General features: G+C 36.9%; 1 protein-coding gene across 1 annotated transcript in view; it reads left to right on the top strand.

The window, feature by feature from the left end:
• The window catches only part of ADGB (androglobin), a 190,793-nt gene that overhangs the window by 66,325 nt on the left and 103,073 nt on the right, over positions 1 to 21,395 (top strand). The window contains exons 8-11 of the mRNA XM_010862563.1: positions 2,932 to 3,161; positions 7,778 to 7,918; positions 11,008 to 11,102; positions 18,253 to 18,427. Of these exons, the coding sequence (XP_010860865.1) occupies positions 2,932 to 3,161; positions 7,778 to 7,918; positions 11,008 to 11,102; positions 18,253 to 18,427 (641 nt within the window). The remainder of the gene's footprint in view (positions 1 to 2,931; positions 3,162 to 7,777; positions 7,919 to 11,007; positions 11,103 to 18,252; positions 18,428 to 21,395) is intronic.

Here is a 21,395-nt window from a genome sequence, read left to right as displayed (position 1 = left end):
CACTGGGCCTGCCCCCGCTCACGGCGCATGTACCCTCCCTGCCCACACTGCTCAGGCTCTAGGTTGCTCGCCGGGAACCATCTGAGGCCGGCCCTGGGCTGCTTGCACCTCCCAGATCTAAGCCGCTCAGGTTCAGGCACTCGGGTAGTCCTCAGAGGCACAGACTCGGTTGGGCCTGTGTTTTGTGCCCTTCCCAGGTCCAAGCAGCTCAGGTGATGAGGTGTTTGGTGAGCACGGTTGCTGTGACTTATCGCCTCCCCGCTGCTCGGTTTTCTGGGTGTACAATCAGCGCACCTTCTCAGGCAGATGTTGATCGTCCAGAACCCCAAGAAGTCTTAGTTAGCAAAGAAGCCTGCTTACAGTTTTGTAGATAATGTCTCTCTAGGGCTGCGATTGCCCCCTTCCGGCTCTGGCTGCCTGTCACGGGAGGAGGATGGTCTGCAGCCGGCTATCTCTGTACAGTCCTTTGTCCCCTGCGCGGGCCTGGCGGTGTCTTAGGTTAGGGCTGGCTTTTTACGTGGTAGATATCCCACAGTCTGGTTTGCTAGCCCAAATTATTTTGCTCAGATAGCACTCGGGGCATTCAGACCATATCTTTACTCTAAGCGATACAGCCCATGCCTCCCTGCCTAGCCTCCAGTTGCTAGTGGCGGGTGCCGGCGTCTGCGCTGCTTCTCCGCTGGGGGAGTTACTGTTGGGCTCATAATCTGTGGGTTTTGATTGTTTATTTATTTTTCCTCCCTGTTATGTTGCCCTCTGTGCTTCCAAGGCTCGGCACAGACTTGGCAGTGAGAGTGTTTCCTGGTGTTTGGAAACTTCTCTCTTTTTAAGACTCCCTTCCTGGGACAGAGCTCCGTCCCTCCCTCTTTTGTCTCTTTTTTGTCTTTTATATTTTTTCCTACCTCCTTTCGAAGACAATGGGTTGCTTTTCTAGGTGCCTGATGTCCTCTGCCGGTATTCAGAAATTGTTTTATGGAATTTACTCAGCGTTTAAATGTTCTTTTGATGAATTTGTGGGGGATAAAGTGGTCTCCCCGTTCTATTCCTCTGTCATCTTAGCTCCTCCCCCTCTGCCCATTTATTAATTGGATTATCTTTTTATTGATTAATTCAGATTTTAATTTGAATTAGTTAAAATTAAAACCTGGTCTGTTCAGATTTTCTGTTGCTTTGTATTTTAAGTGGTATGTTTCTAGGAATTTACCCATTTCTTTTAGGTTGTCCAATTTGTTGTATATTTGTTTCTCATAGTATTTAATGGTTCTTTGTATTTTGTGTATTAAGTACAATATGTCTGTTTCATTTCTGATTGTATTTGTTTTTTGTTAGTGAGTCCAGTTAAGGGCTTTTCAGTTTTGTCTGTCCTTTCAAAAAACCAGCTCTTAGTTTCTTTGATTTTTTCTATTGTCTTTTTAGTCTCTCAATCATTTATTTCCACTCTGGTATTTGTTATTCGGGAAGATCCCCTGGAAGAGGGCATGGCAATCCACTCCAATACTCTTGCCTGGAGGATCCCATGGATAGAGGAGCTTGGTGGGCTACAGTCCATATAGGGTCTCAAAGAGTCAGATGTGACTGAAGTGACTTACCACCACCACATTTGTTATTACCTCCCTTCTACTAACTTTAGGCTTCATTTGTTCTTCTTTTCTAGTTCTTTAAGGTGTGAAGTTAGGTAGTTTTTTTAAGATCTGATTTCTTGAGGTACCTCTTAGAATTACTTTTATTATCTTATTATATTTGTTTTGCTGTTGTTGTATCTGTTGTATTTTTGTTATGTTGTCACTTCCATTTTATTTCTCTCAAAGCATTTTGTTGATTTCTTCTTTGACCCATTGGTTGGTCAGTAGCATGTTGTTTAATCTCCACATAGCTGTGAATTTCCAAGTTTTCTTCTTGTAATCAATTTCTAGTTTCATACTAGAAAAGATGTGGTTGGAAAAGGTGGGTGCTATTATTTCAATCTTCTTGAATTCATTAAAATATTTTTTGTGACTTAACATGATCTATTCTGGAGAATACTCCATGTAGAAAAATGTGTATTCTGCTGCTTTCATATGGAATGTTCTGTATGTGTCTAAGTCCATTTTATTTAATGTGTTTCTCAAGACCAATGAGCTTCCCTGGTAGCTCAGCTGGTAAAGAATCTGCCTGCATGCAGGAGAACCCAGTTTTATGCCTGGGTTGGGAAGATCCACGGGAGAAGGGATAGGTTACCCACTCCAGTATTCTTGCCTGGAGAATTCCATGGACATAGGAGACTGGCAGGCTAGAGTTGATGGGGTCACAAAGAGTCAGACATGACTGAGTGACTAAAATGTTCACTTTCTGAGTTTGCTATAACCTTGTGGGCCTCATGGATGCAAACCCTTCTGGCTTTCAAAACTGTTTGGGGAACTTCTCTCTGATCTGCAGGTCTTAAAAGTTGGAATGCCAGATGATGCAGGGTGCAAACCCTTGCCTCCTCAGGGAAAATCTTCAGAATGTGAGTTCTCTCCAAATTGTGGGTCACTGAACTGGCTGGGTTTTATGGCAAGACTGTATCTCAGCCTCTCCTATCCATTCTCATTTGCCAGATATGTAGGAATTCTTCAGCTAGTTTTCACCCCCACCCCCTCCGCAAGAAAACTGTTCTGTATGTAGCTGTAAATTTGCTGTGTCCCCAGGAAGGAGTGAGTTTAGAATCCTCCTATATCACCATCTTAACTGGAGCTCTGTGTTTGGTTTCTTTGCGTTAGCAAAGCCCAGCACAGAGTAGGCACTTAATCAATGCTTGTTGAATGAATGAATACATAATGGTGTTTTTAATTAAAATATGAAGTAACTATTGATTGGTCTTGTGAAATCTCAAGTTCATGTTTTTTCTGTCAGTAATTTCTTGATGTGAAGTAAAAAGTTTAATTTGGAAATTAACTTTGTTTTTCACCTAAGCCCAGGATATACGGACAAAGTTTGGGAGCTTTTGAAAGAAATATTGCCCGAGTTTAAGCTGTCAGCTGAGTCCAGCTCTGAAAGCAAAATAACTGACATAGATGCCAAATTAAAAGAACAAGGAAAAGAAGTGAAGGATGGGAAAGAAGTGAAAGATGGCAAGGAATTCAAACTTGAAAATTCAATAACAACACTAAAACTGCCTGAGAAAAGTGAGAGGGCTTTAAAGGGTAAGACAATTTATATCACAATGTTATTCAGTATGGATATTGTATATAAATGCCTTATAATCATTGCTGAATTTAACAACTATTTATAAGCATGGTCATTTATTAAGTGTTGTGAAAACAGTCATTCAAGTTTCTCTATTTCCTGGATATTACAGCTTGCAGTGGTGTTTATGTTAATTATTTCACTATATTTTGCTCTCCTTGTAATCAAAGGTAATTATATGTTTTAATGATATTAAATTAATATAGTATTAATATAGAAAAAAAGACATTAAGTTTTCAGTTTCCCTTCATTAAACACATCTTTCTTATATGTCATATGTAGAGTGGAATGGGCCAAAATACCAAAACTGAAAAGTGGTCCTATTTCAGAAAATGTGAAATGGGCACAGATTAGACTGTGCAGGTTGTTTATTATAAAGTGAAAGTTAAAATCCAGAAATTATATTTTTCAGGTTATTTTACAAAATGTAGAAGTGTTTCTCTTAAAGTGAGAAATATATTTAATAACTGGTCATTTTATACTTTCTAAAGTATTTCATATAGCCATACATATGAACAATAATGCTTGCAAGTAGAGTTGAATATACTAGAAAATACTAAAATTTTGTATAGCTGTGATAACATCTATAACGGTCTTTCAGATATTTATGCTTTATAAGATATTGATGTTTTATTCTTATTTAGATCTTGCACATCAGCATTTCCAATCATATATTGCCCTGAAATAACTATTGTAAATGTTCCTCAAAGATAAGCAAAAAAAATAAGTATGTGTGATATCTGCCCCATCATGGATCCCTCTTAAAATAATCTAATGTGCATTAGTTTATACCATAAAGAAAAAATGAAAAAATAGCCAGGTTAAATTTGTTTTACCCAGTGTATCCTAAATTAATTTGAACGTGGAATCTCTTTCTCGTGTATCACAAATTAACATCTGTCTACCCTGCATCTATCAGGGTTTCCCAGGAAGCTCAGTGGTAAAGAATCCACCTGCCCTGCAGAAGACACAGGTTCGATCCCTGGGTTGGGAAGATTACCCGAAGAAGGAAATGGCAACCCATTCCAGTATTCTTGCCTAGGAAATCCCATGGACAGAGGAGCCTGGCGGGCTGCAGTTCATGGGGTTGCTAAGAATTTGACATGACCTAGAGACTTAACAACAGCAGCATCCATTCATCCAATTAACCATTCATTCAATGTACCCGGGCTTCCCTGGTGGCTCAGTCGGTAAAGGTCTGCCTGCAATACTGGAGACTTGGGTTCAAACCCGGGGTCAGAAAGATCCCCTGGAGAAGGGAGTGGCAACCCACTCCAGTATTCTTGCCTGGAGAATTTCATGGACAGAGGAGCCTGGCGGGCTACAGTCCATGGAGTCACAAAGATCAGTGTACTACTTGCTGAGAATACCCGTAAATGTTCCAGGAATTAGCAGTAACTTGAACAAAATCAGACATGGATCTCACCTCTTAGAGCTTAGGTAATGTGAGAAGGACTAACATTAATTTTAAAAATCATAAATACATACTAAGACATGAGTCTTGAAGGGAAATACAGGAAACTATAAATTGTTCACATGGGAGACCTAGTCTGGAGCACCAGGGAGAATTCCTTAAGGAATTTTGAGCTGTGTTCACAAAAATTAGGATATCTGGGGGAAGATGACGGACTGTGCAAGGAAGAGAATTCTAGGTAGAAGAAAGAGCATATATAAATATTATGAGGCAGCAGCAGAAATGTCAGTGACTTGGAAGACCTGGTAGATGTTCTCAGCTGGAAGAGAGGATGTGAGGAATAAAGTGGCTGAAGAAGAACATGAAAAAGTAGGTAGGAGAGTGATCATGTCCAAACTTCTAGGTCATGCTAAGATATTTGATTTTTACCAAAGAGCTGTTGACAGCTAATGAAGAGTTTAGAGTTGAATCATGATCTATTTCACATTTTGAAAAGGATATTCTGGTTCTCTGAAAAAAAAAACCAAAAACTTGGAATGCAGGTGGAGGTGGGAGGTCAGTGGCGTGAGAACTCACAGGAAAAACAATTTGATGACTGTTGTATCAGCTCATGTTAGAGATGATAGTAGCTTGGAGTAGGTTAATAGGATTTTCATGGTGCAGAAGCAGATACGGTAAATTATTGAGAGATACTTATAAAGTAAAAAATAGCAGGATGTGGCAAAGATAATTTGTAGAATTCTTACTTGCAGAACTGGATAGATGGTAGTATGTTTAATGCAGCTAGGTAATGCCAAAAAGAGGAATGGCTTTATGAGGAGAGATCACAAAATGATTTAGAACATATAGAGTTTGAGGTGCCTTTAAGAAATCAAGTGTACTTTTCATGTCAGGAGTTCCAGGCTGTTGATATACCCTTGGGAATCATTGACAAATGCATGCTAAATTAAATGATGAATGATATTCCCAATGAGATGGTGTAGAGTGAGAAGATTAGGAACCTTAAGACTAAGCCTGAAAGAAGCTAAATATCTGAGAGCTGGTACAAAATAATGAGCTGGCAAACAAGGTTAAAGAATGACCAGGAAAATAGGAAGATCAGCAGAGCAGGTCACTGTTGAAAATCAAAGGAAAAGAATATTTCAAGAATCGGAGAATTGTCTGTTCCAAATAGTGTTGAGAGTTAAGTATGATGGGAGTTCAAATTTCTTTGTTAGATTTTACGATACAGAGGTCACTGGGCACTGGTAAATGATGGAAGTGGAAGACACACTGGAGAGATTAAGAAATAAGTGGGAAGTAAAATAATATATAAACAACCCTGTTATAAATTTGTCTGTGAAGGATAGAAGTAGAAGCTATCAAGGAAAATGAGGGATTCATGGAAAATATTTAAACTTTTATCTAATGAAGAAGGGTCGAGTATTTTTAAGTGGCGATTTGGAAGAGGTAGTTGAGATGACAGCCATAGCACAGGTTTCCAGAGAGCCAAAGTGAAGGGATTGGTCCAACCTGGGCAGCAATGTCTCCTCCATCCTAACAGCTTGGCACCGAGCATGAGAGAGGGGATAGATGTAGATATCGGTGGGTGAATGGGTTTGTAGACAGAAGTTGAGGGTTTCTGAAAAAAGACTTCTATTCTCTCTCTTTATAAGCAGACCATTTATGAGCTGAGAGTGAAGTAGAGGCAGAGATGAAGGTTCTCAGGATTATTTAAAATAGGGCAGAAGCTTACAGAATGAGGGGAAGATTATCTCCAGTAGGACGTAGGACTCAGCTGCTAATTTTACTTAGAAGGGTTGGCCAGATGAGTGAAATGAAACAACAGACGAACAATAAATTTATTCATGTATTGGCAAAAACACATTATGGTAAACATTTTTGCATACTTTCCAAATTTCTATGTGAAATAGTGTGTTTTTCCTATTTACAGATTTTATTATATATTATTTTAAGTTATGGGTTTTGAATAGGCGTCTAGTGAAAGTGAAAGTTTTAGTCTCTCAGTTGTCTCTGACTCTCTGCAACCTCGTGGACCAGAGCTCACCAGGCTCCTCTGTCCATGGGATTTCCCAGGCAATAATTCTGGAATGGGTTGCCATTCCCTTCTCCAGGGGCTCTTCCTTACTCAGGGATTAAACCCAGGTATATTGTATTGCAGGCAGATTCTTTACTGTCAGAGCCACCAGGGAAGCCTATTTTTAAAATCACATATGAAGTCATATATCATTACCTGTAACTAGTTTGAAGTCAAACCACAAAATAAAATTCTGATTATTTTATACTTGTTTCCAAATTAAATATTTCATCCTACACTTATAGTTATCTTTGCCTTTGTATCTAACATAGATGTTAAATCTACTATAAAGCTAAGAGCCAGGATAATTTTATTTTAGAGGCTAAGAAACAGCACATGGTGTTAATATTATAGTTTTTTTTATGTATGCAATTTTTAAAAAAAACAACCTGATCAATACTGATTACAAATTTAGCAAATGACGAAAGACTGAATGGTAGAAATTTTAAATTTCTGTTTTAGAATTGGAAGGGATTTATTAGGAAATAAAAAATCTCAGGGAATTTTTTAAGGTGAAGGAGAACATGTTTCACAGAAATATAAATATGGATGGAAATTCAAGTGGTAGATGGTTCTGGGTACTGGGTTTACTATGCACATCTTGTTGATAATAAGATGTTGGTGTGGATGTCGGTTGGTGGCCAGTCTCCACCAGAAGATATTCTAGAGGCAGAAAGCTGAGTTTCTTGAAATGCAGGCCCCAAATAAAGAGAATCTAAGAGGGCTTCACATTTAGGACTCAACTTTAAATACATTTTTTTCTTTTTAAAATGAGACTAGCCTGACACCATGATTTTATACAGATAAATTATATGCACCTGATTACATTTAGCATAAAATTATTTGTTGTCATTGATGCCATATCTTTCTCAATATATGTCGATTTTTAAAGCTTTTTGTTTTGTTTTGTTTTGATGTTACTAATTTGAGGTGAGTAGTGTTTGGGGAAGTTTGTGGCTATTTTTTTTTTTACACTTAAATAATACTATTGTTTTAGCTTTCTTTTTCAACACTAATTGAATAAGCAATATAGATTGAGATTTTGTAGTTAAAGGATTTATTGTATTTTTTTAACATGTTAGATAAAGCTGATGCAAAAGACCTTGGAAAGAAGAGGAGCAAAGATGGAGAGAAGGAAAGAGAAAAGGAAAAATTCAAATGGTCAATACATGGATCAAGACCCTCATCAGATGTACAATATTCTCTACAGTCTCTGTCAGATTGTAAGCTCTCAGTCTCCTAGAATAATAATTATTGTACACATTTCCTAAAATGCTGGAGATAATTGGAGCACAGAAATGTATTTCCTGTTCAGATATATCTAAATAAGCTTTTCAGAGTTGCCCATAATTGTTAAGCTCTCAGATGGTTGTGCATAATGAAGCAAGATCCTACATGAGACAGAAGCCAAGATTATCAAAGTACTTATGGTACAAGTCACAAAAGTGTTTACATGAATGAAGATATATACTAATATATATTATTATAGTATATATAACATATTTTACATTATAAAATATATAAGTATATTTACATAAATATTTGATTAGATATTGATACATATTAGTATATGTCCTCCTTTATATAGATTCTATATATATATGTATATATAAAATATTTTCTAAAAAACTTTATAGTCCTAACATTGAGTCATATATCTTGGTGCTTCCAGAAAATGTATAATTCTCAGTTCACTCCTCTTTACATGAAAATATGTCCATTTATGCCCAGTATTATGCTTTATCTTTTTTTTTTTCATTTGTCTTCTTTCTGAATACATTGCTGTTTTTTTTTGTGAGAACAGCTTCCTAGCTATGGCTTTGCATTTTTGCAGAAAGATATTTGGTGGTTTGGTAAAGAAAATACAAACACTAGTCATTTTTTTGGTATTTTTAATTTCCTAGTAAACATTTTTTTTTCTTATATTGATACCTTAAGCAATCTTTTTTGATAGTTGATGACATAACATCCCCCAATTTACTGATAATTATTTATAGTTGTGAGATTGCAAAACTTTTTTCTGAGTTTCTTTGTAAAAATGAAGGTAGTAATGCCTTTTTTTCTACCAAACTCATAGTTAAGGTCAACCTCAAGAAACAGAATATAGTTCAAAGTTTGGACTGTGGAATAAAATTGCCTGGGTTCAGATCTCTGCTCCATGAAAAATATGTATTGGAGAAGGAAAAAATTTCTCTCTAGTCTCTCCAGGTTCTTCTAGCTGGTCTAAGAATCAAATTGACATGAGGCATATTCACAGAAGAAAAAAATAATAATCATTATGTATTACTACGTATGGGACCTTATAAGAAAAAAAAGACCCAAAGACAGGTTAGGTAATTGAGGCTTATCTACCATGTGAGAGAAGGAGAAAGGGGGTAGGGGTTGTGACTTCAAATGGGAGGAAAACAATTCACTGGAGATGGGAAAACAAATGTATACAAAACAAATGTTTGCTCTGCCAGGCAGAGACAGTGGAATACAGAGAGGACTCCGGTCTCCAGGCTATGCTGAGTGCCCCCCAAACACACCTGGCCCACATTCTTTATAGTCTCTCTGGTGACAGTGCTATGCCTGAACCAGGCCTTTTATTCAAATTCTTTTATACAGTTATGAGAGGTGGTAAAAAGAAAGAATTCCGGGGTTCTCTGTTCTTAAAAAGCATCAGGCTAAAATAATCCTCATGCCAAGGAGATACATTTTGGGGTGACAAATTTTGCTCCCGTACATATACAAAGTTTCTTTTTAAATGTGAAAACGTATTTTTATAAGTTTGGCATATTTCACATCTTTATCCATTCTGGAGTGAGCCAGGGCTCACATCTAATTTACATAATGTGGCTTTAAAGATATTATTCTTTTTTTTTTTCCCACACTTTCACTTTATTTATTTACTAGTTTAGCCATGAGTCTAAAACAAATGCTGTCTGATCTTGCCTGTCCACTAGCGTCTTTTAGAAGGCTTTCATTATTTAAAATTGGTTATTAAATATTCTATAACAATGATAAAATTCAATTTACTAAATTTATTTGCTTTGCTCTATTTTTTCTGATTAAAATATATACTTATGAATAAAATATAACTAACCTAAATTCAAAGAATATGTATTTTGTCATTTTGCCTGCTTACAACCTTTTAAGTATGTGCTTTTCTGTCAACTAAAATCTTAACTTATTTTTCTTCAATAGAACTTATATTCAGTATATTTACACAAAATCACAAAACTGTCATTCTGTCTAATTCTGATGCTATATGGGGATTTCACTAATGTTTTGCCAAGAACAAATTGCAGTAAAAATCAACTTAGTGTGAAAACTCATTCCAAAAAAAAATTTTAAGTTGCCTGGACTTAGTATTACAGAATTAACAAACACGAGAAAGCAAGTATCCATTACAAACATCTAGGAAAATTTTCAATTGTTACAAGAGCTATTTTTTTTAATTTAATTTTATTTTTAAACTTTACAATATTGTATTGGTTCTGCCATATATCGAAATGAATCCACCACAGGTATACATGTGTTCCCCATCCTGAACCCTCCTCCCTCCCCATACCATCCCTCTGGGTTGTCCCAGTGCACCAGCCCCAAGCATCCAGTATCGTGCATCGAACCTGGACTGGCGACTCGTTTCATACATGATATTATACATATTTCAATGCCATTCTCCCAAATCATAAAGATATTATTCTTCAATAAACATTATCTAGTGCAGTTATATATAACTGCTTGAACTTTAAAGGAATAAAACAAAACTTTTCAATTAAAAATAAAAACAAGAAGAAAATAAATTCTGTTGTTTTGACCAGAATCTTTAAAGGACAAAAACACCATGAATCAAATGTAGTAATTTCAGGGATATTAGGGAATAAATATTGATTCTCAGAAGCAAATCTACAAGCATTATACATTTCAAATTTATTACCTTCTTAGTTTCCCTTTCTCATGAGAGGATTAATTTGTGTTTTCTTTCTCCTTGAAATGACATAGAAACTCCCAGACTTCTTTAAATTCAAATTAAAGATTCTATGAAAGTTAAGTTACATAGGCTAATAGCTAGAGTGAGTTAATGTAATAACTTTTTTACATTGAAGTAAAATGATTTCTTAATGAATTATATGAAAGTAAAACTAATGAGACATTCTATACAATAGATGTACATTTGAGAGTTAACATTTTTTAAATGCATGTAAAGTCGTTTACCTATTTTTCATCGCAAAGATAAGTTCATTAAGAAATTTGAATGGTCTACCATGACCTGCCAGACCCATTTTGGCTAGAATTTCCATGACACAATATATGTTTGGATTTACAGGTTCTTCAGCAATACAGTCCCCTCAGATGGTAGTATATGCAACCTTCACACCTCTCTATTTGTTTGAAAAGAAGATATTTTTATTAGAGAAGATGGTAAGCACTCAAGGCCAAGAAACTTGGTATAATTTATGGTGTTTGTGTGTGTCTGTGGTCATTTGTTATAGTAAAGTGTTTTTTTCATCACCAAGTCATGTCTGACTCTGCAACCCTGTGGAATGCAGCAAGCCAGTCCTCCACTATCTCCTAGAGTTTGCTCAATTCATGTCCACTGAGTCTGAAATGCCATCCAACCATCTCATCCTCTGCTATCCCCTTCTTTTGCCTTCAGTGTTTCCCAGCATCAGGGTTTTTGCAATTAGTTGACTCTTCACATCAGGTGGCCAAAGTATTAGAGCTTAAGCTTCAGCATCAGTCCTTCCAATGAATTTTCAGGGTTGATTTCCTTAAAGACTGACTAGTTTGGTCTCCTTGCTGTCCAAGGGACTCTCGAGAGTCTTCTCCAGCTCCACAATCCAAAAGCATCAATTCTTCAGCACTCAGCCTTCCTTATGGTCCACCTCTCACGTTCATACATGATTACAGGAAAAACCGTAGTTTTGACTATAATGCACCTTTGTCAGCAAAGTGATGTCTCTGCTTTTTAATACACTGTCCAGATTTGTCATAGCTTTCTTTCCGCGGAGCAAGCGTCTTTTAATTTCATGGCCACAGTCACAGTCTGCAGTGATTTTGGTGCCCAAAAAAGGAAAATCTGTCCCTGTTCCCACTTTTTTCCATTCTATTTGTCATGAAGTGATGAGACCAGATGCCATGATCTTTAGTTTTAAATGTTGAGATTCAAGTCAGATTTTTCACTCTCCTCTTGCACCCTCATCAAGAAGCCCCTCTTCACTTTCTGCCATTAGAATACTATCATCTGCATATATGAGGTTGTTGAAATTTCTCCCAGCAATCTTGATTTCAGTTTGTGATCATCCAGCCTGGAATTTTGCATGATGTACTCTCATATAAGTTAAATAAGCCAGGTGACAGTAGACAGCCTTCTCTACTCCTTTCCCAATCTTGAACCAGTCTATTGTTCCACGTCCAGTTCTAACTGTTGCTTCTTGACCTGCATACAGATTTCTCTGGAGACAGGTAAGGTGGTCTGATACTCCCATCTCTTTAGGAATTTTCCAAAGTTTGTCAACACCCTTTTGCAACAACAAAAGTAGAAAATATACCAGAATTCAATGAAAATTCTATTCTTGAATTTCAGTCTTGTCTCTGTAATTAAACACTTCGGTACAGGGACTCAGTACAGGCAAAGTTTTCTTAATGCTGTTCTGTGCTTAATCCCTCAATTGTGTCCCACTCTGAGACCAACCCCATGAACTGTAGCCCACCAGGCTTCTCTGTCCATGGGGCTTTTCCAGGCAAGAATACTGGAGTGGGTTGCCATGGCCTTTTCCAGGGGATCTTCCCAACCCAGGGATTCAACCCAGGTCTCCCACACTGCAGGCAGATTCTTTACCAGCTGAGCTACCAGGGAAGCCCAGATGATTGCAACAGTTTAACCTGGAAAAAAAAAAAAAAAAGATGTAGTTTCATATAGTTTATCAATTCTTTTCATTGTAAACAAAGGCATCAAATTACGTATTTCAGTGAGAACTGTGTAAATCATTTCTAATACATCACCTCTAATACATAATACATCACCTCTCTATAAACAGATCATACGTATTTTCTTAACCTAAGACAAATTAAACGAATTCGTATCTAGTAAACCACTGCTATGAATGCCTTAAAGTAATACACACTAATCACTTTTTTCTTAGAAAGTTAACAACTTATAGAAAATTTAGAAAATATGGACAAAGGGAATAAAATTTGAATATTTGTAACATAAACGCCTAGTCATAGGCACTGTTAACACTTTGGCATATGTACTTTGCTTTTTTTTTCTTCTCTGCATATTTTCTACATGTATATGTGTATACATTTTTTACTCAGGGAAATTCTATTTTACTTTCTGTTTGGAAATTAGCTTTTTCACTTGACACTGTATCACTAACATTTTCCTGTGATGTTAAACATTTGACAACGTAATATTTAACAGTTACATGAGATGTGTAGATTTGCCACAATTTTTACGTTATTTTGGGGTTTTGGACATAAAAAATCATTTTTTTTTCTCCTTCCCTTTTAAAGGGTAAAGCTCACCAGATTACTCTTCAATCTATTTAGACAAACATCTTATTACATTTGTATTGATCCCTAACCTTCTAGGGGGACTTTTAGACATCCAGCACTTTATTGCTAGAATTCCATGTGTTTGAAATCATTACATTAAAGTATAAGAAGACAGTAATATAATAATTTGATTAATTAGAAACAGCTTACTGTTAAAAAATTGAATGGAAATTTGGTTGAAATGTAAATACACCAATTGTATGATTATTGCACTTACATTTGTCTTCTGGATGATTTGACCAAGGAGCATAAATGTTATCGTTTCTTCTTCCGTTTCTTTCCTTCTTCCTGCCTCCACCTTTTCCTTTTCTTTTTTAGATAGGAAACATTCCTTACTGCAAAAGTCTGCAATGTAAGAAGGGTAACATTGTCAAGACAACAGGACATAATGTGCTATTATGAATGTAGAGAAAAGGGCAGTTCCTCTGTTTTTAATTAAAAGTTATTCAAGTTTAGTCATGGTTAAATCCAAGTGTGCTTCTCAGGGCCCCCCCTCAACTTAAGTCTCTTTTTAGGATGGCTGCATCAGCCCTGATTTTTATTTTTCTTAATCTTACTACCTGACACTGGCCATTGCCTTAGCTATTCCAGAGAAATTAAACCCTCTAATACTGTGGACTACAAAAGACCATGAGCCATGCTTTGTGGAGTGTTCCATGGGAAGTACTTAAATACTTTTTAAAATTGAAAACCAAAAAGATAAGATTCACATCATAATTACACAAAAAAGAAGGCACAGAAAAATTCACTTGAACTTTTGTCTTTCCGACTGAAAAACCGGTAAACAAAATTTTTTTATTTAAAAGACCCCCCAAAAGCGCATGTTTATTCATTAATTTAACAGATGTTAATTAATTATTCTTTGCTAAACAACTAGCTGGAATCTGAGGAAGACACCATGTTGAGCGTGATTAATAAGGACTCTCCCCACAAAGTTTGGAGTTGATGAGAAAAGCAGACAAGCAAACAGTAATAAAGTTAGAATATTGGCATAATAGAAGTTGCTTGGAATATGGTAGATGTAGCATTTAAATAAAGTGCATTGAATGAGTAACCCAATAAATGAATTAATGAAGGAGTGAAAAAAAATGTATATGGAATACATAGCAGAGACACATCTTTCTGTCTAGTGGGTGACTAGGGAAATCACTGCAGATGGTGACTGCAGATGGTGACTGCAGCCATGAAATTATAAAACGCTTGCTCCTGGGAAGAAAAACTATGACAAACCTAGGCAGCATATTAAAAAGCAGAGACATTACTTTGTTGACAAAGGTTCATCTAGTCAAAGCTATCATTTTTCCAGTAGTCATGTATGGATGTGAGAGTTGGATCATAAAGAAAGCTGAGCACCAAATAATTGATGCTTTTGAACTGTGATGTTGGAGAAGACTGCAAGGAGATCAAACCAATCAATCCTAAAGGAAAACAACCCTGAATATTCATTGGAAGGATTGATGCTGAAGCTGAAACTCCAATATTTTGGCCACCTGATGCAAAGAACTGACTTATTGGAAAAGACCCTGATGCTGGGAAAGATTGAAGGCAGGAGGAGAAGGGGACAACAGAGGATAAGATGATTGGATGACATCACAGACTCTATGGACATGGGTTTGAGCAAGCTCCCGAAGTTGGTAATAGACAGGGAATCCTGGTGTGCTGCAGTCTGTGGAGTCACAGAGTCAGACACGACTAAGCAACTGAACTGAACTGAGGGAAGTCTTCCCAAAGGAAAAAAAAAAAAAAAATTGTTTCAGCTGTGGCGTTAAAGTTAGCCTGGAAAGTAGGAAAAAGCATATGCATGAAGCAGAAGGAAGCTTATGTTGGAAAGTTTGGAGGTGAAGGATAACCCACTGGGTTCAAGGGACTACTAGAGCTTGAACAGATTGCAAAAGGAGAAGTTTTAGAGGCAGTCTGAGGTGTGGGAGGGAGCCTGGACATGCAGAGCATTATAAATCCTCCCTGTGGGGGTTGAAATGTCTTACAGGGACCAGTGGTTCAGGAATTGGCCCAGTGTCTGTAATAGTAATGAGATGAGCTTCCAAGCTGTAATGAACTGCCTCCAACATTATAGTCTCCTGTTGATTCTTTTACATTAGCTATTAGGATAAGCAGGGTCTCTTGGTAGAAGTCAGAATATAAAGATGATATCATGTTTTGAAGATAAATCTACAGAAGAAAATTCTTTCTAATGGAATTTTATTAAATGGAGTACATAGCAAAAACTTCTAGCCCCAAAGACAAGACCAACTTGTAAAATAAAACTTTATCTTTATGTGAGGAATTGGTAAAGAATGCAAGAAAACAAAGCAAAACTTGGAAAGAAACAGTGTCACAAATTACCCTACCTTATTCCCCCATCTTATTACTTCTGGGTCTTCTAAATTTTAGTTTATTTGTTTATTTATTATTTTCTTTTTATTTAAATGGGTTAACTGGGAGTTCTAAAAAAGCCTCCTCTACCTTCTCAAACCTTACTTTTAGAATATCTGAGGTGGGCTGAGTAAGGGAGTGAAAGGGTGTTATGGGCAAGGAAACTTCTGGTTTGTCTTACATTTGGGCTTCCCTGGGGACTCAGTGGTAAAGAATCTGCCTGCCAGTGCAGGAGACGCGGGTTTAATCCGTGGGTCAGGAAGATTCCCCTGGAAAAGCAAATGGCAACCCATTCCAGTACTCTTGCCTTGGAAATCCCATGGACAGAGGAACCTGGCAGATTACAGTACATGGGTTTGCAAAAAGCCAGATACAACTTAGTGATTAAACAACAACAAAAACATGAATTATTCAAAAATATTTCCTGAAGAGGCCTATTAAGTATTTCACTAGAATGTTTCACTATTTTAAGTTACTCTCAGTCCCTAATTCTAATATAAGGAAATCTGGAACCCTTGAACAAAGTTTCTCAATATCAAACTATAACAATTATTAAGCATTACTTTACCTTATTCAGAAGTATTGTGTAGTATGTTGGAAATAAAGTGAAGTATGAGAAACTGGCTTACATGCTTTACATCAAGCTAATACTTTTGTGAATTATTTAAATAATATAATAGATGAAATACCATACATAATTATTTAATACTATATCTTACATCTTCTGAATGCCTTGACTAGTTTTGTTTTCTGGTATTCCACTGTTCAAAAGAGAAAGCAAGTGGATTACAATTTTGGTTGCAATTATAAGAAGGAACTGAGATATGTAGAGCAAATGTATGAACTATCCAGAAATTATTCAACTTATAAATACTACTTAGGGCTTCCCCAGTGGCTCAGTGGGTAAAGAATCTGCCTGCAATGCAGGAGATACAAGAGATGCCAGTTCAATCCCTGGATCAGGAAGATCCCCTGGAGGGGAAAAATGGCAACCCACTCCAGTATTCTTGCTTGGGAAATTCAGTGGACAGAGGAGCCCACAGGCTACAGTCCAAAGGGTCACAAAGAGATGACCTTGAATTATTAAAGCATAATTTCAGAGGTTTCTGAATTTCTTCAATGAATTGCCACCATATAGATGGGATAAAAAGGGCATGACAATTTCCTCTCCTTAAATTAGTGCTTTTTTTAAAAAAAAATTTAGAACATTGAAGCAACTTTTCTCTTTATTCCATATATTTATAAAGCTTTTAAATAACTCTACTGAACTTAATAATACATGTTCTAGCTGAGGCAGTAATTTCCAATAGGCTAGTAGATGAGCTTCTGACCCTAATTCAAATGACTGCTTTGTGAATTTTCATTTTCAAACATTGCCATTTGCATAGAAATCAATGATATAAAACCACTAGGAAGAAAAACAGTTATTGGCAAAACTGACTTTAATGTAGTTAATGTTTTATTTTACTTTAAATGTGTCAGGGTTTAGACTGTGCATATCAGAATTTGACTACAGGGTATGTTACTTCAACCTTCACATACCTTTGGATTTCTTACGCATCTTTCAGCCATCAGTCAGTAGCTGAATTTCTACAATGACTTGAATTTCTTCCAATGACTTGATTTGGATTTGCCCGGACCATCTGCCCTTCTGTGAATGCCTCCTTTGTCAGGAGTGATCATGGGGATTTTGTGTAGGGAAGCCTGAGGACATAAACTGTAGACAAGGCAACTGGTTACCCTCACGGACCCAACACAGTAAGGGCAGTGGGGTTTTTTGAAAACTATCAAGCAATTGCTGGTACAAAAAAAAAAAAAAAAAAACTGACAAAGACTTTATATGTTAAGTACTTGTATCAAATCTTTAACCTTTAAAGAAAGTGTTAGTCGCTCAGTTGTGTCCAACTCTTTATGACCCTATATGGACTATAGCCCACCAGGCTCCACTGTATATAGAATTTTCCAGGTAAGAATACTGGAATGGGTAGCCCTTCCCTTCTCCAGGGTATCTTCCCAACCCAGGGATCGAACCTGGATCTCCTACATTGCAGGCAGATTCTTTACCATCTGAGACTCCAGGGAAGTCCAACAAAAGTAATAGTTGATTAATTTTGGACCAAAACTGATATTCTGAGATTTCTGCAATGTCATAGAATCTTAAAATCTTAGAACTGAAAAGTGACTTCTAGTTCTAGCCCCTCATTTTGTAAATTAAAAAAGGGAGCCCCAGAAACCCTAAAAGATTGAAAGAAATACAGACAGTAATAGTGCTTACACTATGTGTGCGTGTTAGTAACTTGGTTGTGTCTGACTCTTTGCAACCCCATGGACTGTAGCCCGCCAGGCTCCTCTGTCCATGGGATTCTCCAGGCAAGAATTCTGGAGTGGATTGCCATTTCCTTCTCCAGGGCACCTTCCTGACCCAGGGATCAAAGCTGGATCTCCTGCATTGCAGGCAGATTCTCTACCATCTGAGCTACCAGGGAAGCCCTGGTGCTTACGCTAAAGGATGCAGAAATATTACCACTACATCTCTCTAGAATAGTGGTGATAATATTTCTATAATGATGAAAAGTGTTATCTTAAATGCATAAAGCAGATACAAAAAATCCTTTTAACCCTGCCTTCCACTTTTTAGGCTGATTCTGCTGAGAAGCTTAGAGAATATGGGCTTTCCCATATCTGTAGCCATCCTGTGCTGGTGACAAGAACTAGATCCTGCCCCCTTATAGCACCGCCAAAACCACCTCCTGTACCTCCTTGGAAACTCTTTCGTCAAAAAAAAGAAGCTGTTATAACAGATGAAGCTCAAGGTATGGTTCATATTGTCCAAAAATCTAATCAACATTTCCCTCTATGAAGTTCTAATAGTTCTATTTGTAATGTGAGAGATATATCAAAAAAGAAATCCAACATTACACTTATAGCCTTCATCTAATTTTATGTCTGAAAGGATGACTTCTGCACATCTCAGACTCTGATTAGTTTGGTTTTCACATCTAAACTGACCAGATAAATAAAGGCCATTCTTTGGATAATGGCACTATGATTATAACTGTGATAGGAAAGTGGTTTGGAACAAATAATGCAGAAAGTTAAATAGCATATATGTTAACCCACTGGTCTGAATTTCAAATATGGGGATCATTCTGTGGCGCCCAGTAGGACATCATCTTTGAATTGACTGAATTCTATTTGAAACTGTTATAGGAGTAGGACTTCTGCTTGGGCTGCCTCCTGTCAATATTTTCATGTAGCCAATGAACAGCAATTGTGCTTGGAAATACACAGGTTCACACAGGCTAAGAATGTGCTAAAGAGTCTGTTCCCACCTGGTTCTTATTTTTGTCTTTTATTTCTGAATTACTTATAACCCAAGTCTAATTTTTTATTCCTTTAATCATTTCTCTATGTCTTCATTTACACTCCTTCTGTGAGCACCATGTTTGAATGGAAGAGAGACCAACATGGCAAGAGAAGAAATGAGCAAGACCATAAATGAAAAATCATGAGCAAAGGGGATTAGAAAACAAAAACTAAAAATTAAAAAATTATGGCCTAACAGAATAGCTCAGTTTGTTTATGTTGATTCAAAGTAAACATATGGCCTTTCTGTAGCTAATTTACACTTGCAGCTTTTAATGAAAGATGATAAAGAATTGTAGTGCTGTGGTTTATATGTGTGTGTGTGTGTGTATATATATATATATATATTTCCTATTCCAAAAGCTTAAATTATCTTTTTTGTTATCTTTTTTGTGTGTTCATTTCCTTGCTTTCTCATTTTCTTCCTTTTTCTTTTCCAGTACCTCATTATCTTCTAATTGTACTCATCCAGTAACAGGTCATCACAGTCTAGAGGTTACTGCATTAGGCCTGTCCCTGAATGAACAATGAAGTCAAAACCACAGTGAACATACCTAGTGCCAATTTACTAAAGGCATCCCTAAAAAGCATGTAAATAAGCTTTAAATGGTTGGTCCCATGAACCACGGCTTGTACTTTTAATGATGGTGCTTGCTGTGTTCCTGCTACCAATTCAAGTACTGCTGATCCTTCAGTGCATGGGACAGAAGAACTGTATCTCAGCCACACAGTAATGCATAAGTCTCAGTGGTACTCAGGATCCTAAAACTACAACAGCCACAGAGATTGGAGTATTTACCTGTTCCTTGCCTCCTACTTCCAACCATAACTTACATGTTTTTAAGATATAAATAACAACTGTTAACCATGTAATTTTCTTCACATTTGCTTTCTGCCTACGTTGATACAACCAGTACAGCTGGTGGCAAAAATTTTCTAGCACAACATGTTTTATCCTTGCCAGAAAAGAATAAAGATTAAAGAAATATCTGGCTTAGATGTAAAGGAGAAACGGTCAGTTTATTTTTATTTTAATTTTTTTTACTAGCCTTGTCTGCCTCTCTCCCACCTGCTTCATTATTTCAGTTATTTCCTTACATTCCTTGAGTTTCTGCAACAGGCTGTTGATGCCACTCCAGTGCCAACTGTTGATTTTGATTCCAGGAACTTTCCAACTTTCCTCCCTCCCTCTTTCCTTCCTGTCCACTTTCATTTTTCCAAAGATCAGAATTCACATGATGCTTGAGAGAAAAATCTTGGTATATTTTAATTTAATTAAAAGCTATATTTTAATTAAATGCAAAGGTTGTTGTGCTCAGCTGTGCCTTACTCTTTGTGACCCCATGGACTGTAGCCCGCCAGGCTCCTCTGTCCACGGGAGTTTCCCAGCAAGAATACTGGAGTGAGTTGCCAATTCCTCCTCCAGGGGATTTTCTTTACTCGGGGGTCAAAACTGTCTCCTGCATCTCCTCCAATGGCAGGCGGATTCTTTACCACTGAGCCACCTGGGAAACCCTAAATGCATAGAGCCACACTTAAAACAGTTCTTTCAGAACATCAGAAATAGATGAAGGAAAGGAAAAATATTGAATATACAGCTATTTTCTGATTTTGCTACTGACCGTTGTATAACTCTGTGTCTCTGTTGTAAGCTGTGGAAGAAAACCTCAGGCTTGATGGGATTCCAGAACTGAGGCCTTCCACTTTGAGGCTTACCACATTGCTGTCTTTCTTCTGTCCACTGGGTTTAGAATTTCAAGTGAAAATTAACAGGAAACAGAGAAAGAGATCAATTTAGAGATGATCACAGAACAAGCACAGAAAAGTCAAATGCACTGTGTCATATTCTCACTTCTCTTCATCCTGTGGGCATCTTTTCCACTGCTATAGGAGCTTTTGTTAAGATAATCATGCCTAATGTTTAATTCAGTGTTCACCGTATTAGTGCATGGGCTGTGTGCCTTATCCATTGAGAAGTTACTTCAAACACCTTTAGAAATACCCATAACTATTTTCTTGACCTATTGCTTTCTTTTCTACTTCTGACCTTTACTTGTTACATTTTCTGTTCTTCTACTACTAACTTCATGTATTTAGCCCACTTTTTTTTTTAAGTCTTGAGCAATTGTGTTGTTAGAGGTTAACTAAAAGAACACGTTTTTTAGTAAAAGACTTTTATAGAAAGTCTTTCTTGTACTTGAAATAGCAGCAAATACCAAGTACAGTAATAACTCTGGAAGACATGGCCGACTTTCTCCCTTGAGATTTCATTGTTTCATGTTGTAAATCTGGAAAGCAACTGAAGGAAGACTAAAGAAATCTCAAATTGGCAGGATCTGTAACGCCTTTTTAGTACGAAACTTTATGTATCACATACATTTCTATTTAAGTCTATTGAAATTTGCTGAGTAAATG

This window comes from Bison bison, unplaced genomic scaffold (assembly GCF_000754665.1).
Source record: "Bison bison bison isolate TAMUID 2011002044 unplaced genomic scaffold, Bison_UMD1.0 scf7180017864483, whole genome shotgun sequence".
NCBI lineage: Eukaryota > Metazoa > Chordata > Mammalia > Artiodactyla > Bovidae > Bison > Bison bison.
Note: the sequence above shows the minus strand (reverse complement) of the source record. Positions and strands in the feature narration are given on the sequence as shown.